The 25292-nt window shown below is 44.5% G+C and overlaps 1 protein-coding gene across 2 annotated transcripts in view; it reads right to left on the bottom strand.

The window, feature by feature from the left end:
* Positions 1–1756: 1756 nt before the first annotated feature.
* ESR1 (estrogen receptor 1) overlaps positions 1757–25292 on the bottom strand; it is a 506164-nt gene continuing 482628 nt past the window's right edge. For both annotated transcript variants that reach the window (XM_064292339.1, XM_010595835.3), the window contains 2 exons: positions 12757–12940; positions 1757–6266 (listed from right to left, as the gene is read on the bottom strand). In XM_064292339.1, coding sequence (XP_064148409.1) covers positions 6032–6266; positions 12757–12940 — 419 coding nt within the window. In that variant the 3' untranslated portion in view covers positions 1757–6031. The remainder of the gene's footprint in view (positions 6267–12756; positions 12941–25292) is intronic.

Here is a 25292-nt window from a genome sequence, read left to right as displayed (position 1 = left end):
AGTGTAAGACAGGTCACAGCGCAGCAGAGAGGCTTTGCGGTACGTGGAGCCCAGAAGGTCACTCAGAGCACTGTCTATGCCATGGCCTTCGGGTGGCTGGCTGGCTCTTGGTAAAAGGTCCTGAGTCTGCACCCTGGGGACTCTTCTCCCACTCCTTCCCCCACTCCTAGCCTGGCCTGGCCACTGAGGTTATTCCACTCAGTTTCAGAATCAAAATTTTAAATGTTTGTCCAAATGTTCCCTTGCTCCAGTTTTGTTTCTTTTTCACTTTCATCCAGTCAGGATGAAAACTGCTGTGTTGTCAGTTCTACACAGATGCCAAGTGCCTTGGCTAGGGGCCACGGGCCGGTTCCTGGCCCAGGAGATAGGAGACAGTCTGGGGCAAGAGGAGGGGGTAGGCCTGGCCAAGGTACCATCAGACTCTAAAACAGGCCCTGCTATTAGTGAGGGTGCTGCCGTTTCAGACTTCAAAGTCTCAATCATTCCCTTGAAACAGAGCCCCTCTTGGTGCCAAAGTTCAGGGAAAAATTACTCCTCAGTTCACCCGTCACTGCTGGCAGAAACCTGGGGCCTGAAGAGTGCCTGCTACAGCCTCCAAAACCAAGAGCCCTGGTACCCACTAAGTGCCAGGGAGGATAGTGGAAGAAGTGCTTCTCAAGCTTGCCTTCCAAAGGGCCTCCCATGAGGAAGAGAAGGTGGGCATATTTCCCGGGCACCTGAGAAGCAAAGCACCAAGCAGCCTGGCCAAAGCACCATATTTCTTTGAAGGTTCACATTTTGCCGTGAAAGATCACATCAGTTCCTCTTTCTGCTTCATAAAATGTGAACACCTCTTTAAATATAAAATTAACATATTTCTCTTGTCCTTGAGTAAATAAAGTTCCACATGTATGTTGTAATTTTAAATAAACCCCAAACCAAACTCATTGCTGTTGAGTCGATTCCAACTCATAGCGACCCTATAGGACAGAGTAGAACTGCCGCAGAATTTTCAAGGAGTGGCTGGTGGATTCGAACTGCTGACCTTTTGGTTAGCAGATGTAACTCTTAACTACTATGCCACTAGGATTTCCTAAATAACCCTCAGGAGAACCCAAATCCCACTTTAAGAAATACCAATCATGCTTATAGTAAAAGACTACTCCAAGGTCTGGCATTCGTGAGGTTTTTGAGTTTGGGAAAGTTTCTAAATTGTGTTAGGCTTCAGTTTCCTCATCTGTAAAATAAGGATACTACAGCACTGGTTTTTTTTTTTTTTAATACCATATTTTTACACAAATAATGTGCCCCTTCTATGTTTGTTTGTCGTCTGTGCCCTCCCCTCACGAGGTACTTGAAATTTCCCCAAGGGCTTAAGAACATATAACATTGGAGAAGGTGATCTTCAGCCAATGCTTGTGTTGACTCAACAGCCTCCAGTTGGGCTTTCCAACTCTGACCCAAGTCTAATGGATGTATCAGAAAATTCCACGGATTGCTATTACTTGCACTGAAAAGCTCTCGGGCACTTGAAACAAGACATGGCCCGTGTAGATAGCTTTACTCCCTGGTGGGTGTTACGATCACCATTTATTGATGAGGCAACAGAGGCTGTAAAAAATTGTCAGTGATCATAAAACGAGTTGGTGGTGGAGCCAAGAATGGAGGCCAAGTCCGCCCGGCCCCAATATCCACACGCTGTCCACTAGCTGTCTACTGGAGGGAGTATTATGGAGGCAGGTGAAAGGGGCCCTGGCCTCCAGCCTTGGCTCCAGGATGTTCTACAGACACACTTGATAACTTTGGTTTGAGGTGGTCAGTGGTGCGCCATTAATGAGAAGTGAAACTCACAAAAACCAAACCTCTTGTCTTCAGTTTACTTCTTTATTTGAACATCAAATAGGTTGAGAAAATTGCTTACAGGTGCTTGAGCAACCCACTGGATTCTTGTACTTTTTTTGTAAGGTGCAAAAGAGGTTTACAAGTGTGTTTCATTAAACAAAGCAAAGCTGCAACAGAAACGGAATCACAGCAATAATAGTAGGCGTCAGCAGAAGGGCACGTTAATCCATCAAACACAATTTGGCGTTGCGGCCTTTTCCCATAAAACAAGAGCTCTACACTGAAGAATATGTAGTGCACGAAAGGCATTGCTTATAAGCTGTGAGAGAACATACACTGGCATAATGTCACTTATTAATTCAAGTCTCTATGTAATTAACGACCTCTCTGTGAATGCAAAGGGGTCCGTGTCTCAGGCACCTGCTTATGGGACTGTATGTTGTTTCCGGGGTGCACAGCTCTGTACAAACACACTTAGGATGGTTTTGGAACACAGCAACATTTACACATTCAAAAAATTCAGGCACGTTTGGATGCAAAAAAAAAAAGAATAGAATTTTTTCCTTAAATCTCTCAAAGACAGTGCAAAATTGAAGTGCCATAATAGAGGCAGCAATTACTTAGAAAACAATTTTAAATGACTTCAAAAGAGGCCGCACTTTAATTCAAATGGAAAGGAAATGCAGTTAGAAAAAGCATAATCACACTAATGAATAGATGGATATTTGGGACCATAGTTGAATTCATTTGCCCCAGCAGAGAGTAAGTTTTCAGGGAGTTAATGTAGGAAGGATGCAGTGAAATCTGGATCAACTTCCCGAGACTTTCACCAAAGAAATCATGGTTGCCTTATAAGCTACTGTATTTACTACTGACCATTCGAAATGATTAGTTCCCCCCAAGCAGATTTGCTGGTGAATATTTTTATTAGACATTACTGCAGTCCTGGTGATCGTTCCCCGCATCCACTGTCCACCGTGGAGTTGGAAAGGATGAACAGGAAGGGATTTAGAATCAGTTTCCTTTAGGGGTGCTTAAAACCAATGGCCTCAGTCAATGACCATTTCCACGTGAAGACACCTTAGTGTGATCAAAAGTAAGTTATCAGTAAGTCCCTTATTTGTTCAAAAGGGCTTGGGGTGTGGCATGGTAAAACATACTTGCAAGGGTATTAGGGAAATCTAATTAGAGACTGCACTTCCTTGGGGTCTGGATTTTACATCCTACATAGGGTCTTCTCTTTGGATGACCTAGCTTCTCTTTTTGCTGCATGATAGCATTACAAAGTCATTACAGCAAGCGTAGAGCTAGGCAACAGTTAAAATAAACACAGACCATAGAGCTATTCCTTGAACTGTACTGCTGGTGGCATTCTTTCTTCCCTAGAACCCAAGGCACCATTTTAGAAAAGGCTGTTAATTAGAGCTAGTTATTTGTGGCTTACGGCACAGAAGTGGAATACTGAGCCCTGCTGCATACATCAGGCGTCAGTATTGATCTGTCTTAAAATACTTTCAATAGTCTTATTACTATATTTCACATTCTCCAAGTCCCTGAACCTACTTTCCCACCCTACTCCCACCCCCTAGGTGGATCAATCATGTCTTTCGAAACTTACATTGCCTCGGAGTGGGGAAAACCCACAAGCAATAGTCCTCCAGTGTATGCCCTCTACCCAATAGTAACATCAGCTGGAACATATCAGCTGTCCATTAGTGGCACTTCACATAAGAATAAGAAGAGAATTCTAAAATGATTTGAGACCTCTGGGCTAACATTCCAGCCGCTTGATAACCTCTGCCCATTTCAAATGTAGTAGTATCTTAACATGAATACAAACACATTAAATGAAGAATTACATTGGTAAAACCCTCCACTGTACGACTGTTTGGATTTAGCTGGTATTACATCACCTATAGTCCTAAAGTTTTTTTTTTTGTTGTTTTTATTTTTTTTTAAAAGAAAACCTAAGTATAAACATTAAAAAGAACCCACTGACCCTTTGGCTATTCTCCAAAAATATTACTACTGATATTTTGGTAAAAGCGAAATTAGCTGCCCTGAATAATTTTCCTTTTCAGGCATAATCTCTGCTATAGAAGATTGTCTATCATTCGATATCCAACAATAGGCATCTGGATTAGTGCTATTTTGTCTACTGTGGATATAAAAGTTGATATGAAATGTGATCTTCATTTAAATGAACAATCACCAGGCCTTAGGCATCAATGACTGCATACATGACAAGGTAGCTTGAAAAGTATATAAAAGAAGTAAATATCTCGTTTGTTTGTTAGTTGGTGTTGCATCTTAACCTACTCAAATTAAATCCAGAACAGAATTACTACATTCAATTGTCTGATAAACAAGCAATGCAACTTCAAAAAACTATATATTATAACTATATAAGGAAGGTGCTTCTCGAACAAGACAACAAAAGAATTATGTTCTAAACATACTCTTAATGCAGATACATAAAATTGCCCCCCAAATGTAGGTGCACAGATATGAAACCCCCCCGCCTCCTTTTTTTAATTGCCCGCCCAGTTTCTCGGTTCTTTGGTGCTCACTTATTGAGCGATCGGAATTGAATGAGATCCACTTTTTTTTGGAACAGGGATCCCCGGAGAAGCCCTAGCAGCTCATCTGGATTGTTGGGTTTGGATTATAGACAATGAGGTCATGGAGAAACCACACTTTGTTTTTAGCTGAGAAAAGACAATGAGCCCCAGTTTGCTCTAGAGAAGCAAAGGCCCGGAGAAGGGGCCCTGTGGCTGGGGCAAGCCTTTCTTTTTTAGCCCATAAGTCAAACGATCCCTGAGGCTCCCTGCTGGTCTCACTGCCTGGGCCTATGACATTAAGGACATGAACTCGGGGTGGGTAGGGGGGTATTTTCTTCCCAGGGCCAAACCCCGATTTTAAGCTCCAACACCCAAGGGCATGTGAGGAGGGAGCGCTCCTGACCCTGCCTCATCCACGGTCCCCCCTTACCCCTCAGCGTGCCACGGGCATGCAGGAATGTAGCCGTCTACTGCTGCTCTTTCCGACCAGGGCCAGTTCAGCAATGAAGCAGAAGCAAACACCTTGGAGATGCCAGAGCCACTCCCAGTGCACATGTGAGCTCTGCTCACAAGGCGGCCTGAGCCTCACAGTTTCACCCAGTTTCTACCCTGATTTCATTCTCGTTCCTTAGTACTTTCACTAGTCAGCCCAGTGCCCCAGTATTAAAGCCTCACCAGGGTGCCCGCTCATTTAAACTGCCCTTGGTTGCACGCAGGGGCACTATATGTGACTAATTCCTTTCTAAGTCACCGGTCCACCCTGACAAGCCAAGCAGAGCACCCTCTGCTGGTAACTGTGAGACAACACCAGTACAGATCCTGAAGCCGATTCTACTGCGCGTCCTGGGGGGAGAAGACTTTCTTTAAAAAAAGAAAAATTTATCCCCGATATAGGGCGACGGGTATATGTGGAGGTGACCTAACTGGGATCAACTTGCTGTTTTCCACAGAGCCATGGGAAGCAAGAATTAACCAGAGCCCACAGCCTGTGCTTCGTGCTCTCAAAAGCCAATGGGAGAGTGTTCAGCAAGGCTGAAGGTGTGTTGTATTAAGTTGACATAGTTGGACAATTAGGGCATCTTACATCCCTGTGTGCATCTTGTATTCCTATAGGGGAAATGAACAATCACTGAGTATTCTGCTACAGCCATGCAAAAGGGCACAAGCTTCAAGGTATTACTTTAATAAAATGATACGTTACTATAGGAACACAAGAGGATGAAACTTTGACCTCGCTTTCTCCAAGTCAGCAAAAAAAGAGCTGCTTTAAATTCTTTCCTGTGCGTAGGCTTCGAACCATTAAAAAGTGCTTCACAGAGGTGAAAGGTCCACCTCTCCAGGCCTGAGTCTCAACAAGTAGCTTAAATGCACAAAGTCATCTGAGCCCCAGCTTTTAGACTGAGTCTTAGTAATCGAGCAAAGGGGTCAGGAGGCTGTTACCAAGTCTTTAGCCCCGGAATCCCTTTGGCTGTTCCCAATGGAAGCTGTGCCACTAAGAACCGAACAAGCAATGAATGGCCACTCGTCAGAGAAAACTACTGTGCTGGAGGCATGCCAGAGTGGAAGGAGAGACAGAATTCCGCTGAAGTGATGCGTGAAGTGGGAGAAGGCTGCAGGGATTCTCAGAACCTTGGGGGACCTGGGCGTTCTCACAGAGTGGTGGGCAAACTTTCTGCCTCCCCAGTGATGTAATAGGGTTGCATGGAATGCGATGAAGTGGAACCCATGGTAGCCAGCTGGTTCTGGTTGGTCTCCTCCATGGGGGCGCCCCCACGGTTGGTCGGGGCATGCAGCCGGTGAGCATCCAGCATCTCCAACAGCAGGTCGTACAGAGGCACCACGTTCTTGCACTTCATGCTGTAGAGATGCTCCATGCCTTTGTTACTGTGGGTTGGAAGACAAGAGAGTACCACTTTAGGATGGCCGAAGCTCCTAGGAAGTGGAAATTAGAAAAATCTGACGCTTTTGTGCAATTTCTCTTCTTATTTAAAGAGCCATTTTAAGACTGCTTCCCAGGAGGATAAACAGTCCCCAGGGATCCCATGGCTTCCAGCCTAGGACTTATCTCAGATGATGCAAACCATTTGCACTTGACTACTAACCTGAAGGTTGGCAGTTGGAACCCACCCAGAGGTCCTGCAGAAGAAAAGCCTGGCGATCTGTTTATGTTAAGATTACATCCAAGAAAACCCTTTGGTGCAGTTCTACTCTGTAGCACATGGGGTCACCGTGAGTCCAAATCAATTTGATGGTCCTGGGTTTGTCTTTTCTTATGTTTACAAGGGCAGTCTCACACTTGAAAGCACATGCTCTCTCTAGCCAGCTTCCAAGTATCTGCTGTACAGGTAAATTCCCTTCCACTCTCTCAAATGAGAGCCTAATTTGCTCTACCACCATTGCATCTTAAAAGAGAACAGAAGAGACACACAGTCAAGTAGGAATGAGTGTTTTAAATGTTTAAGTCCATCCGAACCACACCCTTGCTTGAAATCCTCCAGTGGCTAAATTTCTCTCCAGGCTCTGTTGTTGTGTGCTGTTGAATTGATTCTGACTGATAGCAAACCTATAGGATAGAACAAATTGTCCCGTGGGGTTTCCTAGGCTGTAATCTTTATGGGAGCAAGTTGCCAGGTCTCTCACCTGTTGCGCGGAGCAGGTGTTGGTTCAAACAACCAACTACTTCACCATTGTACCACCAGGGCTCCTCTCTCCAGGCTCTACAAGGTCCAAATGACCGCACGTCTCTCACCTCTCAGACCTCGTCCCACCTCTCGCCCCTAACTCACTCTCTTTAGCCACAGTGGATTTTGTGCTGTCCCTGGCAAAAACGAGGCTCCTCCCAGATTTGGGGTTTTTGTATTTACTGTTCCTTCTGCCTGGAGGGCAATTCCTCCTAGATCTTCAATGCCACCTCCTCTGAAAGGCCTTCCTGCTACCCCAGAATGACAGCAGCCTCGAGCCCCTGCAGCCGCAGCCCCTCTTTGACATTATTCTGTTCTCCTGACAGCACTTAGCACAACCTGAAACTCTCCCACATATCTACGTATCTACCTCTCTATTTATTCATTAATTTATGTTTGTTCCCTTCCTCTACCCACCCCCCCCCCGCCCCACACACACACCAAAACACACAATGCAAGCTAAGGCCAGAAGGGGCGGGGATTTCCCCATCCTGCTGTCAACTGTGGGAGTCCCTGGTGGAGCAAAGGTTAAGGACCACTAACAGAAAGGAGGTCTGATCCACCTAGAGGCACCCTGGAAGAAAGACCTGGTGATATACTTCTAAATAAAAACTCAGCCATTGAAAACCCGTTGGAGCAGAATTCTGCTATGACGCACATGGAGTCACCAGGAGTCGGAATCAACTTGATGGCAACTGGTTTACAGGGTCCTCTACTGTAGGCTCAGAACAGCCACCAAAACTTCATAAATGTGCTGAGAAACTGTGGGACGGATGGGCCCAGGTAAAGGCAGGTAGATGGCATTTCTCCTCTGACTACTCTCCTCCTCTGTCCTCCTCCACCAACTTTGACTCTACTCTGTCCCCACCGCATCACCAGGAAAAAAAAAGAAAAGAACTAATCTCTAGCTTGAAATTCTTCCAAAAGAAAGATGTGTCATGAGCAGGCAGGGCCAAAAGAATGTCCTAGAAAATACGTGTATTTTTAGTAGGGGAAAAGTCAGCACAAGTTGGAGATGTGCTATTAAAACGCAGTATCAAAGCTATTCAGGCCCTACAACACAACCTAAATTACATTTCTAAGCAGTATTTTTGGCTTCTGTTTGTATTTAAAATGCTGTTAACATTAAACATCTTCTGGATCTGCTACTGTTGTCCTAGTACAAACTAATGAATCATATTTACAGTCAGACAAAATCTGGAGTCAGATTTGCTGAATAACAACATATGGCTGGAGCAAGGCTTAACCAAATAGAGTTCTGTGATTTAGATGGGCTGTAATAAGGCACCAAAATGTTATTGTGTGTGTGTGTGTGCGCGCGCATGCGGGGGTCGGGAGCATGCTCAAAGCTCTCAACAGAACTGCAGCCTCTCTGCAGCCTCTCAACCAATTCCAACAGACACTGGCAGAGTTCTCGCGCTACTGTTGCCCTTGGCTATCAGGGTCAGCAAAGTCAGCAAGGGCTGTGTGTTCAGTGCAGATATACTAAAAAAAAGTATTAACTAATTAAGCTTGCTAATGCTGAAAAGCAGTTAATGGATTTGAAAATCCAGCAGTTCCTTTTCCTACCCACAAATAAAAACATCCCTCTGCAAGGTATAGTTTCTACACCACGATTGAGATTCCTACCTGAGGGTAAAAGCTAGTAAGTTTTCTTCAAGGTAAGGTTATTTGGCTGAGCCGGTGAACCTGGCAGAGGATACGTTATTCTGGTCCATTCCCCATGCCCCGTCTGTGGCATTCACCCAAAGAAGCAGATAGGAAAGGGTTGGAACAGGTCTTCAGAGTGCAGCCACCTAACCCACCTGCCCAATATGAGTCCTTTGTTTCCCAGGAATTCCTGAGGACTCCCTGGGAACACAGATTGCAACTACTTTCTCCCAACTTTGCAAACTCGGAGCCATGCCTTGTGAATTTCAAGTTCACAGGGCAGGGAGAAACCTCAAAAGTCATTTGTTCATTCATGCTTTCTCACTCATTCAGTAATAACGTTGTGAACACTTACTGAACGTAAGACTTCATATATGGCACTGTCGGGGATACAAAGAAAAAAGAAGCATTTATTTTCTCGAGAAGATAACAATTTGCAAGGTTGTCGTCCAAAAGGTGGCACTGGGAATCTTAGGGGATAAACTTCTTACCAGTTAAAAAATTATCTAATCCTCCCCTGTTGAGACACCTTGGGCCTTTCCTCAAAGCCACTAAGGAAAGGAATCTCTTTCATTCTTAGGGTCCTGGTGTAAGTCACATAGACTTTGTCATCCATGGCTACCTGTCCCTCTCCTGCCATCACTTCACCTCATTGTTATAGGGTTTCTAGAGTCTGCAATAAAGAACCCCCACTCTCCCCATCTCTTTCCTGCACACTGAGTTCTGCTCATGGGTGTGGTATCCACTAAGCCCCTACCAACCAAACTGCATGACTACTCAGAATGGAGCTGAGGCCACTTTCATCCTGGCATAAACCAACCAAACCAAACCTGTTGCCGTCTAGTCAATTCGGACCCATAGCAACCCTATAGGACAGTGTAGAGCTGCCCCATAGGGTTTCCAAGGAGCAGCTGGTGGATTCGAACTGCCCACCTTCAGGTTAGCAACCGGATGCATAACCACTGCTCCACCAGGGCTCCTCATCTTGGCATAGAAAAGCTCTCTCTCTTCTGTTGATGCCCCTCCTTGTCTCCTATAGAAAATATGTATTGAGCACGTACTGTACAGATGCTGATGCCAGGCGCTGTGCTAGGTGGTGTTGGGCACACAGAGTAAGCAAGACAGATGGCCGTGCCTGCCTCAGATAGCTTCCAGGCTCATGGGCAATAACAATAGGAAAGACCAGAGTATAACTCCCAACTATGTTTTAGGGGGTCAGGATATGTCTCCTGCAAAGAGTGACACCTAAGCTATGACATGCACCCCTCTGTCATGCACCCATAGTCTTTGGCTTTGGACTCCACCATATGACTTTTTGGCCAATGGAATGCCAGTAGACATGACTCAACCAGAGGATGAAAATGCACCTGCCCGAACGGGACTGCTCTCCTGTGCCTCTGCCTTGGCTGAGAGAAGAACGTGTCCCAGCTCATCTGCTGGGAATGAGGAGGATAAGAGACACGTGGGGCAAAGTCACCAGGCCAACCTGCAGGCCTGTAGCTTGAAGCAGAGTCTCCCAGCTATGCCAACCCTCAATCAGCTGACCCACAGATGTGAGTGAGCCCAGCTGAGAAACAAAGCTGTCCAGCCAGTCTACAGCCTGAAGAAGAGCCTCCCAGATGACTCACTGAAAAATTCGTTATGGCTAGTGCCTAGACTACAAGGGAGTCCTGGACTGCTAAGGAGGAACTGGATCCCAAGGAGTAATACAAGTAGGATAAAGGATCAATACTTTTATCTAAAAGCAATGGGAAGTCATTTAAGGGTTTCAAGCAAGGGAATAACACGATCTGATTTGGTTTTAGAATGGCTATATTGTAAAGAATGGATTAGGAAGGCTCAAGGTTGACAGCATGATGGCTTCCACTTTGAAAGTCTGGGAGAAAGTGATTGTAATCTCTGTTCTTGAGGAATCCCTGGAAATAGACCAAGGACTCACACTGAGTAGGCAGGGTAGGTGGCTGCGCTCTGAGGACACGCTTTCAATCCTTTCCCAGCTATTACTTTTGATGCAGGGAATGGACCAGAATAACAACACAGCCTCTGCCAGGCTTCCTAGCTCAACAAGTAACCTTGTCTTGAAGAAAACTTACTGGCTTTTACCCTCAGCTAGGAATTTCTGGTGCAGAAATCCAGCAGGAAATGATGGTGCCTTAGGCTACGGCAATGGCAAAGGGGGTGACAAGATGAGTCAAAGAGGGATAGAGGGGTCAATGTTGACTGTCCAGGAAACACCTGGCCTGGGAGGCTCTTGTTTAGGATTGCCAAGTGTAAGTAGGGAGAGTGTGATGCAGGAATGATGATACATGTGGCCAGCATGAGTGTGGCACAGGAATGACGATGTATGTGGCCACTTTGAGTGTGATCCAGGAATGACAACGTACATGGCCAGAGTGAATGTGACGCAGGAATGAGACATGTGGCCAGCGTGAGTGTGATGCAGGAATGACAATGTACGTGGCCAGTGTGAATGTGATGCAGGAATAACAACGTACGTGGCCAGAGTGAGCGTGATGCAGGAATGAGGACATACGTGGCCAGAGTGAGTGTGATGCAGGAATGAGGACATATGTGGCCAGTGTGAGTGTGAAGCAGGAATGACGATGTATGTGGCCAGAGTGAATGCGATGTAGGAATGACGATGTACGTGGCCAGTGTGCGTGTGATGCAGGAATAACAACGTACATGGCCAGGGTGAGTGTGAAGCAGGAATGACGATGTACGTGGCCAGAGTGAATGTGATGCAGGAATGAGGACATGCGTGGCCAGTGTGAGTGTGATGCAGGAATGAGGACATACGTGGCCAGTGTGAGTGTGATGCAGGAATGAGGACATATGTGGCCACTGTGAGTGTGAAGCAGGAATGACAATGTACGTGGCCCGTGTGAGTGTGATGCAGTAATGATAATGTATGTGGCCAGTGTGAGTGTGATGCAGGAATAACAACGTACGTGGCCAGAGTGAGTGTGATGCAGGAATGAGGACATACGTGGCCAGTGTGAGCATGAAGCAGGAATGACGATGTATGCGGCCAGAGTGAATGTGATGCAGGAATGACGATGTATGTGGCCAGTATGAGTGTGATGCAGGAATAACAACGTACGTGGCCAGAGTGAGTGTGAAGCAGGAATGACGATGTATGTGGCCACAGTGAATGTGATGCAGGAATGAGGACATGAGTGGCCAGTGTGAGTGTGATGCAGGAATGAGGACATACGTGGCCAGTGTGTGAAGCAGGAATGACGATGTATGTGGCCAGTGTGAGTGTGATGCAGGAATGACAATGTACGTGGCCAGTGTGAGTGTGATGCAGGAATGAGGACATATGTGGCCAGTGTGAGTGTGATGCAGGAATGATGATGTATGTGGCCAGTGTGAGTGTGATGCAGGAATAACAACGTATGTGGCCAGAGTGAGTGTGATGCAGGAAGGAGGACATACGTGGCCAGAGTGAGTGTAAAGCAGGAATGACAATGTATGTGGCCAGAGTGAATGTGATACAGGAATGAGGACATACGTGGCCAGTGTGAATGTGAGGCAGGAATGGCAATATATGTGGCCAGAGTGAATGTGATGCCAGAATGAGGACATGTGTGGTCAGCTGAAGTGTGATGCAGGAATGAGGACATATGTGGCCAGCAGGAGTGTGATGGAGGAATGACAACATAAAAGCCAGGGCCACCAAATGATGGGTGTGCTCACACTCTTCCCTTGACTGGGGTGGGACAAAGTGAATGAGCAAATATTGCCCCCCACCCACCTGCACGCCTCACACTCTTCCCACTCTGACAGGGCTTTGCACATGCTTCTAACTGAGTGCGCCTCTGGCTCTGTCTGTGAGCCTTCTCTGACATCTGCCCGTGGCCCAGTGAGAACCCATGCCTCCTGTCTCTGCCCTCCCCTGGCATTTATTTAAGCTCGTTGTGGGCCAGGAACTCCTCCCCGTGAGTCGGTCGCCCCCAGCAGCGCTCCCTGGCCGAGCTGTGTGTTCGGGCGACCCGCTTTCTTTAGGCCCATCCTCCAGGGAGTCCGGGGTGCCTCACCTCATGTGCCTGATATGGGAGAGAATGAGAAGGAGCTGGGCCAGGCGCCGGTGCTGCTGCTGCAGACTGAGGCCTGCTTTGGCCATCAGGTGGATCAAGGTGTCTGTGATCTTGTCCAGCACACGGTGGATGTGGTCCTTCTCTTCCAGAGACTTCAGAGTGCTGGACAGAAATGTGTACACCCCTGAATGCAGAGAGAGACAGCGAGTGAGAAACTCCAGAGAATGAGGTCTAAGAGACTCAGTGTGTGCGTGGGACCAACAATGATGTGATAAAATGCCCTTCTGTCAGCACAGCAGTATGGACTTTCAGGGCCCATTTGAAACCACACAACTATTTAAAAATTCCTAATAAGTATACAGATCTGCCACCACCCATCTGTCAGTTTGTCATACTGTGATGGCTTGCGTGTTGCTATGATACGGGAAGCTATGCCACTGGTATTTCAAACACCAGCAGAGTCACTCATGGTGGACAAATTTCACTGAAGCTTCCAGACTGAGATAGACTAGGAAGAAAAGCCTGGTGATCTACTTCTGAAAATAAGTCAATAAAAACCCTAAAGATCACAACAAAATAATGTCTGATATAGTGCTGAGAAAGATGAGCCCCCTAGGTTGGAAGGTGCTGAAACGTCTCAGGATCATGAAGGTGGAGCAGGACTGGGCAACATTTCATTCTGTTGCACATGGGGTCGCCAAGAGGCGGAGCCAATTTAACAGTAACTAAGAACATAACGCATCTGAGAGTACAGAGAGACCAATGTGGGCCTCTGTGTGTGAGCCTATTTCCAGGACTTTCCAGCAAGATTCTCATAAAAGGGACTGCTGGCCTCGGGGCCGTAACAGTAATAGGAGCCAGCCCTTTTCTAGCAGGTAGGACACCCACACGATCTCCCCATTCAGCACTGGTGACAACCCTTTGCGGCAGGCACTATGATTCCTTTCTCAATCAAGAAACTGAAGTGTGGAGTGATTCATCAGCCGGCTAAGATAACTTGGACAGTAAGCAGCAGAGCTTATGAAGTACCCTGGCTGCTGACTCCAAACCCTGCCATTCATTATAATGGAGGGACTCCAGGAGACACTGCCAAGCTCTCAGTGAGATTCACAGACAAGGCGATAAGTGATTTCAAAGTGATTGAAAGGTCATTTTTCCAGGTAGGATTTGGTTTACTTTTAAGTTTCAGGTGAGGTTTGGGGCCTCAACACATTTCAGCCTCAGTGTAAAGGTATATGACCAGGGTGGTACAGAGGCCTGTGGGTGGGCACTGCTCTTATTCATGGCCAGGCAGGTTTTTCTCTCCTACCCTCTTCTGGTAAGAGATCCTGCTCTCTCAGCCACAGGCTGACTCATCACCGGTGCCTAGACAGTCATGGCACTTGGGACAGCAGTGGTCCCAGCTAGCCAGTCACAGTCTATTTCTGGGATTGTATACGGAAGTTGTGAGAGAGAAATTCTTTCCTCTAGGGTTGCTATGGAAACCCTGGTGGCATCGTGGTTAACAGCTACAGCTGCTAACCAAAGGGTTGGCTGTTCAAATCCACCAGGGGCTCCTTAGCAACTGTATGGGTCAGTTCTACTGTGTTCTATAGGGTCGCTATGAGTCGGAATCGATTTGACTGCAAAGGTTTGTTTTTTTTTTCTGTTTTGGGGGGGTTGCTAAGCTGGGAGGATGAGAATATGGGGCTCTCACCTGCCATCTTCTCAGCACATGAAGCTCACGTCTGCAGGAAGGAGCCAAAAGAGAAAGAGAGGGGAAGAGAAAAAGAGAGAGATAGTGACAGAGAAAATGGAGAAGAAGAGAAAGTGAGAGAACAGGAGACAGAAAGAGAGTGAGAGAGCAGTGAAACAAGAGAAAAATAGAGGGAGAAAAACAGATGGAGAAAGAGTGAGAGAGAAAGTAAGAAACCAAGAGAAAGCTGAACAAGAGAGACAGGAAGAGAGAGGGAGAGGGCAGCAGAGAGAGAGATTTGGCAACACCAGTCAGGAGGTCCTGGTTCTTACATGTTTCCATTTGACCTTTGAGTTTTCATAGTACCCTTCCTAACACATGAATTAATAGATTCCCTTTTTGCTTAAAATAGCAACTAACAACTGAAACAATTCTGACACTTAGAATAAGTTGAGTTCAGCCCAAGAACTGGAGGCAGGTGAGTGATCAAAATGGACAAGTACTGACAGCCAGGAGGGTAAGGTGGATCAGTCTTGTCCTGGGACCACAAGGATAGATTTTTTTTTTAATCACGCGAACACTCCAGAAATAGGTCCCATCCTGCCCACTGCCACTGTCTGGCCATGAGCAGATGATGGTAGTTTTCTCCAGATGATGCGTAGTTAGCAACAGCTCTCAGGTCTTACCTCTGTGCAGCACACCATCCACCTCATAAAGATATTTCTTCTCCCCCTCCTGCTCTCTCCCGAGCACCTTCAAGTTAAAGGTTCCCAAGTTTACTAGTCCCCATCTTTGTACTAGCACGTGGGATGAGTGAGTACTCACAGAGCAGCCTGGAGGCTGGGTATGGGGAAGATACCTACAGTGAGGAATTCATAGTAAGCAGAGTTGTAATTGCTCAGAATGGAAAATGGCTAAGGTTTAAAACAAACAGACCAAACAACAACGACAACAAAACCAGAATGGCCAAGAGCTTGGCTTGTATGTATTTGGATAGAATAATGAGCTTTTGATACCCAGATGTGCTTTAATTCAAAGCAAACAGAGCCCAGAATGAGTAAGCACTAGGCAAGCAGTGGGATAAAGAAATCGCTGGACTATTTCACTTGTGTTCCACAGAGGCTGTGGATAGCGAAAGAATGTGTCCATCAGAAAAACGGTCAACGGTTCAGTGCCTAGGGTTGGCCTGGAGGTAGGGAAGGGTGGGAGGGTGTGTACTGGTGGGTTGGGGGCTAAGGGCGGGCTCTACTGAGCGCCCCACTGCCCCTGCCTCTCACCCTCCTCCCTGCTGTCACACCTTCTACCCTCCCATCTCTCAGAGGCCCTGCATCTGGCTAGAGATCTGGGAACCTGCCCAGGCCACAGAGCTAAGTTAGTCCAACTTGAATGATGCATTTTCTACCAATTTCCCTTTTTTTGTTGCCACCCAGGATGTTGGCCTCATTCACCAATGATCCCCTTCTAGTTCAAGGAAACCACAGACTCAAGGAGCAAAAAGCTTAACTACCCCTGCCTGGGAAGGGGACACTTTCACTTGTTCTTACTGGTTTGCAAAAATCCTAAGGGCTAGCACTTCACAACGCTCTTTCCAACGCAGGTAAGCCTTGGTGCTGAAACTCCGGGGTATAAAGCTTTCTCTTGGGCATGCACACACATGCACAGATTCAGCATGAGTTTACTGAGAGCCTACTATGCCCACACACTATGCCATGTGATAAGGAGCCAAAGCCTTATTTTCTTTTAAGTGTCCGTGTTTTAAGAGTGCAGTTGCCTGTGGAGAGAGAATTTTCTCACCGCGAACACTCAGGATGCCTGTTTTTCTAGTCCTGTCTTGGCACCGATACAGTTTATCATCTCATCTTCATCGGCAGATGCTTCCTCAGTATCCAAATATATTTAAAAATAAGATCCAGTCCTGTTGAAACACCAATAATTGACAACAGCGGCCACCATCCTTTTGGGCTTTTCTGGCAGAACTCTGTCCTTGTTTGCTGCCTATTGCCTCTAAGGGGCCATTTGAGAGAAACAACAAATCCAAATTCCCAGAATGCTTCAAGGTGCTCTGGCAAGCACTGTTCATGAGCAAGAGCAAAATCAGGGATGCTGGTAGCTCCTATATCCCAGGTGGTCTCTGCCACCCTGGATGGCTGCACCCCTGTTTCCAGCAGCAGCACAGAGCCAGTGAGTAGACAGTGAAGGCCTTTAGAAACAGTCTTGCAACAAGGCAGGCTTTTGCAACTCTGAAGGCTGCTCCAGTTCCCAAAGATGGAAAAAAACAATCTGCATGTCATTATCCAGTCCTGAAGTACTGTTGGCAAGTCTGAATATATTCTGAATATTACAGCCAGCGCTGTAAGATTTAGGAATAGGCCGTGGGAGTCTGGTGGTGGAAAAGAGCCAGGAGCAAAACCCCACGGACATGCCCATAGGTGAGATCTCAATTCAAGCCATCTCGCTCTCTTGCTCTAACTCTTGATTCTTCTTGGCTTCACCTCTCTCTCTCATTCCATTTGGACACAACTCTCTCTTTTTTTCCTCTCCACCCTACAGGCACTTTTCCAGATAATGGTGTCTCCCGGAAGCCGCAGGAATGTGGGCATGTTCACATATGCTCACATATGCGTGTGGCCAAGCCCGGGCATGTCCTGGCATTGGCCTCCACTGGGAAGGGCGGCGAGGGGGTGGTATCTAACTGCTTCTAGGAGTGAGGAAAGCCAATTCCCATAGCTTAGTGTATGACTGAGGACAAATTCTTCAAGCAAGGCCACTTTTTTTTTCCCCCCAAAGTAAGACTGAGACGGTAGACAAACCCTGGGAGAGTCCTTCAGTCTATGGCAGCTTCAACAAAAAAAGTGGAATGATTCAAAGGAAAAAGATAGTGATGCAAACTCATGAAGTCCACAGCTGTAAGCAGTCTGGGCTAGAAAGCTGCCACTGACTGGATCAGAAGGAACTTGCTGTGCTCACAGAGGGCCCAGCGTGGCCAGTGATGAATCAGCAGATCAGCCTCTCGGACTCTCTGCTGGGAATTGCTTCCACATCCAAATAGCCTGTTTGCTCAGAACTGCCTTGCAGGCTGATGGGTTGATGAGCACCATGTTTGCTTTGTGCTTCACCTATGAGTGTTGTTCTTACCGATGATGGTACTGTCCTTTATGGAATACTTGGAAAGTTCTGGGTTGCTGCTAGCACTTAGTGGGAGGGGCTTTGCTGGATGTCCTACTGTGTATGGGATAGTCACTTACAATGAAGCATTTTTTTCCAGTCTCTATGTCTCTTGAGGTTGGAGTCCCTGGATGGTGCAAATAGTTAATATGCTAGCTAACCAAAAGGTCAGAGGTTGGAGTCCACCCAGAGGCACCTCAGAAAAAAGGCCTGACAATCAACTTCCAAAAACTCAGCCATTGAACCCTATGGAGCACAGTTTTAGTCTGGCACGCAGGGAGTCATCATGAGTCGGACTCAGCTCGATAGCAACTGGTCAACAGGTATGTCTCTTGAAGGTCCTACTGAAATCAACTACAAATAAAAATTTTTAGTGAAAAGTCTTGAAAAGTTTTTAGTAGGCTGAGCACAAAAAGTCCTATACGTAAGTTGGTGATAGAGAGGGAATACATTTTCTCAAAAGTATTAAATAATTTATTCACTCTGTAGTCTGTCAATTCAATGCATGATATAGGCTTTCCAACTAGACATCTAGTTGACATGATTCCAATGCAGTGGTACAGGTATTACCAAGGCACAAAATGGATTGCAAATACGTGTGGAGGTGTAAGACTCTAACTTTCTTTTCTAAAGAAAGTTAGAACCAACTCTTCTGAAACAGTAGACATAAATGAAATACGGTCTCTCATTGCCCCCTGCATGTTTTTTTTTTTTAAACTCTGCAGCATGATAAGAAATCTATTTTGTGAAAAGTTATTGTTATTAGTTGCCATCTAGTCAATTCTGACTCATTGAGACCCCATGTGTTACAGAGTAGAACTGTTCCATACGGTTTTCTTGGATGTAATCTTAACAGAAGCAAACTGCCGGGTCTTTTCTTCCATGGTACCACTGGGCAGGTTCAAACCGCCAAACTTTAGGTTAGCAGTTGAATGCAAACATTTGTGCCACCTAGGTAAAGTACATATTAAAATTATTTTGGAATTTCTGTCGTCCTGCTGTCTTACTTTACCACACACTGTTCTTTTTCCAAACCATCATCTCTTTCCCATTGCTTATGGTCTTCAAGATCCAAGGAGCTGCTGGTGGATTTGAATTGCCAGCCTTTTGGTGAGCAGCCAAGCTCTTAACCACTGTGCCACCAGGGCTCCTTTTAAGTTCTAGAGACTGAATATTTGTCTTGAATGTAGTGAGAAGTTTGAATAGAATATATGTTCCTATGCTCTTTGGTACTTCCTTATCCACTGCGCCACCAGGGCTCCTTTTAAGTTCTAGAGACTGAATATTTGTCTTGAATGTATTGAGAAGTTAGAGTAGAATATACGTTCCTATGCTCTTTGGTACTTCCTTATCCTATGCTTTAATGAAGGAAATTACTTTGAAAATACACTTAGAAAGCCCAGCTCGTTTGCAAAGTTTTCCTACTTCCTCATTTTTTTTTCACCTTCTACAGTCTACGGCATGTAATTACTAAATCAATTTAGTTTATTTCTGTCCTCTTACCATATATAAGTTTGTTAGTTTTCTTATTCTGGTTTCCATCTTATCTTTGCTTTTTCATAAACCTATACACTTCTTATATCCAAACATTCATTACAAATATGTGTAAACATTTTACCACTTTTTTAAAAATGTTTTTTTGCAATCATCAGATCTGGGCATCTACATTGAAATACATATCATTTCATTTTAAATTAGCGTACTATTATTTTTCCTTATGCGATAAATAGGAAATTACAGTGATTTAAAGAAAATATGTGTATAGGTAAAATTATCTAGATACTTCATTTTGTGATTTGAGCAAAAAAGAGTGTTGCTTTGGGAAATACAGTCAGGGAACATCTACCCTTCTAGTTATATATGATTGCTCATCTGAAAGGTGAAGAACCTGTTCATAAATCAATCTTTAATCAAATATTTATGGTCACACTATTGTTTATACCTCAACATAAAGAAAACAAAAACCCTCACAACTGTACCAATAAACGCAACATCATCATAATGGTGAAAAAAATGAAGTTGTCAAGGATTTCTTTTTATCTGGATCCACAGTCAACACCCAGTGAAACAGCAGTCAGGAAATCAAAAGACGCATCGCATTGGGCAAATCTGCTTGAAAGACCTCTTAAAAGCGTTGAAAAGCAAAGATGTCACCTTGAAGACTAAGGTGTGCCTGACCCAAGCCATGGTATTTTCAATCGCATCATATGCATGTGAAAGCTGGACGATGAATAAGAAAGACCGAAGAATTGAGGCCTTTGAACTGTGGTGTTGGCAAAGAATACTGAATACACCATGGACTGCCAAAAGAATGAACAAATCTGCTTTAGAAGAAGTAAAACCAGAGTGCTCCTTAGAAGCAAGGATGGTGAGACTATGTCTTACCATACTTTGGACATGTTGTCAGGAGGGATCAGTCCCTGGAGAAGGATATCATGCTTGGTAAGGTAGAGGGTCTTCAAAAAAGAGGAAGACCCTCAACGAGATAGACTGATACACTGGCTGCAACAGGGGCTCAAGCATAACAATGATTGCGAGCATGGTGTAGGACAGGGCAGTGTTTCACTCTATAGCACATAAAGTCACTGTGAGTCAGAACTGACTCGACGGCACCTAACAACAACAACAACAACAGTGTTTGTAAAATCACACACTCATCTAAGCCCTCTTCTCAGTCATCTCAAAGCTAGAGTAATTACAGTGAAGATGAGTGTTCTTGTCAGAACCCAACATGGGAACATGGTGCTCCTGCTCATTTAGCATTGTTCTATACTGACGAGTGCCCTCTTGGCAGAAATGACTCTGAAATCATATGATTCTGATTCAGTGACATTTACCAGTTTGGTAAAATTTTTTTTTTTTTTAGTGAAATTCACTTCATGTTCTAGGAGGTAAATATGTGTTACATCAATAAATCCAAGTTGACTTGGAAGATAAATCTCAATGATGATGTCAGATGGTGAAACTGATGAACTGATTCAGTTGTCAAGAAGAAATCTTAAATGTGCTCATTAAAAAAAAAAAAAAAGTTGGTGGTAGCCATGTGCCTCCCACTCCTATCTAGAAATCCCAGTTTTGATTATTGTAAAAAATGGTATCTTTGCCTTATCCCTTCTAGGACAAAGTCATTATGAGTTTATATTTCCTTAGGACCTTATTTTTGTTAGTTTTATATCTATAATATATTAAGAAATAGCCAGAGTTCTGAATTTCCTATTCATCAGAATTATTACCTTTCTAAGGTCAGGAGGGAGACGCTGTGAAGGCACACTTGTTGGAAAATGTGCAGTCCTTTGGTGACAGTAGGTGTCTGTTTCCTAGGAATTCTTAGCCTCAGTGACCTGGTCTCAGGAGGCCTTCCTTGAGGATTCCATTTTTCCTCAGAAGAGGCGGCCAAAACAGCCTGGATGAACCTTTTCCCCTGGGCCTCATCTTTTCTTGCCTGGCCTTTCAAGGATGATACAGCAGCAACCCTGAGCAGGAAGTCCCTCTTACATTGTTGTGGCAGAGTGTATTTTCCAAAGATGACCACAAATATAACTCCCATGCCATACATTTTCTGCAATGTAATCCTGACTCTCCTCCCATCAAGATGTGGGATCTATGTCCCTGAATCGCAGCAGACCTGTGACTTGCTTGAAAACCAACAGAATGGGCCATAAAGGGCACTGTGTGACTTCTGAGTGCATGGATAAAAGGCAATGCAGCTTCTGCCTTGTCAGCTGGGATACTTGTTTTTGGAGCTTTTGGTCACCTCATAAGAAGTCCAGCATAACATGCTGTGAGAAAGCCCAAGCTATGTGAAGAGAAAGAGGTGTTCCAGTTGACAGCTCCAGCTGATCTCCCAGACAAGAGCCAGTACCAATGGCCAGCATTACTCCAGCCCACAGTTACCAAATCAACCCTAATTGATGCGTCTCCCCATCTGAGGCCCTGGACATTGTGGCACAGAGACGAGCCATTCCTTCTGGGCCCTCTTCAAGTTCATGACCAGTAGAATCCAAACCTTGTTTTTAAGCTATTGGATTTTGGGGTACTTTACTACATAGCAGCAGTACCAGGAACACACCTGGATGTCTGCACCAGGGAGGAAAATGATCCAGAGCAGACAGATGGCAGATGAGACCCCCAACCTGGTGCACCATTAGAAGTAATAGCATTTAAATGCCTCACATTATGAATTCTACTGCCTACCAATGCCTTGACCCAGCCCTTGACCATGACCCTTATCGACATAATGGTAAGGGGTTTGAACTCATCCTATCGGATACAAGGTACAGTTATAGTAGGCCTTTAGCTCTAACCTCTGCCCAGTCAATTAGCAAAACATATGGGTCTGCCCTTAACTGGCATTATGGATTGAATTATGTCCCCTCTAAAGATACACTGAAGTCCTAACCTCAGTATGAGTCAGAATTGACTCAACGGCAATGGGTTTAGTATTTTTGGAATCTCTGTGCCTATAAATATGACCTTATTTGGGGAAATGAGGTTTATCCTAGCAGATGTTATCAGTTAATGATATCCTACCAGAGTAGGGTAGGTCCTAATCCCATATGATGGGTGTCTTATAAAAAGAGGAAGACACAGAAACAGAGTCACATGCAGGAGGAAGACACCACGTGACAATATGTCTCGAATCCAAGAAATACCAAGGATTGCCAACAGCCACCAGAAACTAGGAGAGAGGCATGGAACAGTTTCTCTCTCAAAGCCCTCAGAAGGAATCAACATGACCGAGAGCCTGACTTGGAATTCCAGCCTCAAGAACTGCTGGAAAATAAATTTCTGTTCTTTGAAACGACCCACTTGGCGGTATTTTGATACAAGCCCTCGGCATTTAAGTCAACCGACGGCCCCAAATATCTGCCTCTACTTCCTCACCAGAGAATACAACACTGAATACTCAGTAGCACAACCTTTATCAGGTCCCGGTTGTGAGAAATAGACTTTGTAGAGATTGGTCCGAAGGAGAGTTTTTTATGTTGAACAACTGGTGTAAGTTATTTCATTTTATTTTATTTTTATTAAAACCCTGTGGAGCTTAAAACGGAATGTGTTTTCCTCTTTGCCTTGCCCAAGCAAAGGAAATACGGAGTCAAATTTGTGGGCCGCTCCTCAGAAGTGCATGGATGCACTTCCGTGAGCTATTCTGACCCCTGGATGTATATTTTCTTCACATTATTTCCCCTTTGTACAGATTTTGTCAACTATCAATTTACCCCCCTTGCCTGCCATGGCATTTGGTAAGCCACTCCAACGCTACTGTGGAACAGGCTAATGAAAAAGATGTCCCTGCCAAATCAATGAACAGCATTAATGTGAATACAAATGTTTATAAAACATCATTAAACACTTGTCTGACTTAGCTTCCAACCCAGAAAAAAAAAGAGTATACAACCTAAGGGTATAAAATTGGCCCAGGGGCACACACGCCTATCTCATCCAGCATCGAATAACCAGTTGCTGTCGAGTTGATCTTGACTCATGGAGACCCCATGTATGTCAGAGTACAGCAGTGCTCCATAGGATTAAAAATATATATATTTTATTGAATTTTTGGTGAAAGTTTACACAGCAAACTAAGTACCCATTTGATAACTGCCACACAAATGGTTCAGTGTCGTCAGTTACATTCATCACAACGTATCAACATTCTCTTTAATTGTGTTCTGTTTTGTTCCCTTTCCAGTACTCTAGTTTCCCTGCCCCCTTATCTTCTCATCTTGGCTTTTGAGTAATTGTTGACTGTTTAGTCTCATACAGATGGTTTTTAAGAAGTACACCAGTCTTATGGGTAAGATCCTTTATTTTGTGTGCCACTCTGCCATTCTACTAAAATGTGCTCTCAGGGTATAGGCTTGGTTCTCGGTTTAAAGAGCATCTCAGGGCAATAGTCTTGGGGACTCCTCTGCTCTCTACTGTTCCAGTTTGGCCGTTTTTTTTTTTTTTTTTTAAAACTATTTGACTTCTGCTCCACACTTTTCTCCCATTCTATCTGGGACTATCTATTTTGACCCCAGTCTAAACAGTCTGACACCATCTCCTGGTTTCTGGGTAGGTGAGGTAGTGGCTTGTGTAGACTTGTCTCATCTCTGAGCTTTTGGTTACCTTCTTACTGTTTTGCTCCTAGTGAGTAGAGACCAGTAGTTGTATCTCAGATGGCTGCTAGCAAACTTTTAAGACCCCTGATGCTACTCACTTCACTAAGATGCAGATCATGATTTTTGGGAACTTTTTTTTTATGTTATGTCAACTGACCGAATTGTCACATGAGACTATGATCCTAAGCTTTCAAACCCAGAAAACCAATCTTAGAAGGTGTTTGCTTATGTCTGAGGAGTATCCGTATTTGTGTGTTCAACAAATCTATGTGACTGCACCCACATATTTGTATTTACATGTACCTATAAGTAATTCTATACTGTCACTTCTATACTGTCACTATGAGTCAGAACCGACTTGACAGCAATGAGTGTTTTTTTTTTTTATTTAGAGATACTTCTACCTCTTCTCACCTATGCATACACCTGTATTTACCCATATACCAATATATCTATACCCACCCATAGTGCTCAAAAACTTGTTTTTACTTTGGTTACGCTGTGCTCACTACATCCACCTTCAGTGTCACTTCTCCCATCACCAAAAATAACAAGTCTTTACAATGTAAAGTGTACTTTCCCCTCCCCCATCCTTTCCCTGGTAATGATTAATGAACACTGGTCTCTCTATTTGTTATCTATTCTTGTCTTCTTCTAAAAGAGGGATCATACAAATGCCGGACCATAGGGTAATTCCATTTCTAGTTTTTCCGAAAAAGTGCTGTACCATTTTCCATAGTGGTTATACCATTTTATAGTCCTAACAGCAATGGATAAGGGTTTCAATATCCCCATATCCTCAAGAACATTTGTTGATACCAGGGGTAAGACAATATCTCATTGCAGTTTTGATTTGCATCTCTCTATTGGCTAATGACTCTGAACATTTTTTATATGTTTTTTGGCTGCTTGGAAGTCTTCTTTGGTGAAGGTTCTGTTCACATTCTTTATCCATTTTGTTGGTTGGGTTGTTTGTCTTTTAGTTGTTGAATTGCTGCAGCTTTCTGTAGATTTTAGAGACTAGACCCTTACCAGATAAGCTGCTTCCAAAGATATTTTTCCCCAGTCTGTAGGTTGGTTATTTGCTCTTTTAATAAAGTCTTTCAAGGAGCATAAAAACCCATTGCCGTTGAGTTGATTCTGACTGATCGCAACCGTATAGGACAGAGTAGACCTGGCCCATAGGGTTTCCAAGGAGCGGCTGGTGGACGTGAACTGCCAGACTTTTGTTTAGCAGCTGAGCCCTTAACCACCGCACCTCCAGGACTCCTTAAGGAGCGTAAGTTTTTAATTTTTATGAGGTCCCATTTATCTATGTCTTCTCTGTATGAGCCGGAATTTACTTGACAGCAGCCACAGGGTTTTTTTTTTTTTTTTTCTCTTCATACATTTGTTGTTATGCTTGTTATCCTGTTTTTACAAAAGATTTGATCCCATAATTTTCTCCCAGCAATTTTATGGTTTTATGTTTAACATTTAGATCTTTGCCCCTGTTTGAGTTACTTTTTGTATAAAGTATGAGGTATAAATCGTGCTTCATTTTTCTGCAGGTAGATATCCAGTTTTGCCATCATCATTTATTAAAGAGATTG

Source organism: Loxodonta africana, chromosome 1 (genome assembly GCF_030014295.1).
Source record: "Loxodonta africana isolate mLoxAfr1 chromosome 1, mLoxAfr1.hap2, whole genome shotgun sequence".
Classification (NCBI taxonomy): Eukaryota; Metazoa; Chordata; class Mammalia; order Proboscidea; family Elephantidae; genus Loxodonta; species Loxodonta africana.
The sequence above is the reverse complement of the archived record's forward strand: the minus strand, read 5'-3'. Positions and strand labels throughout refer to the sequence as shown.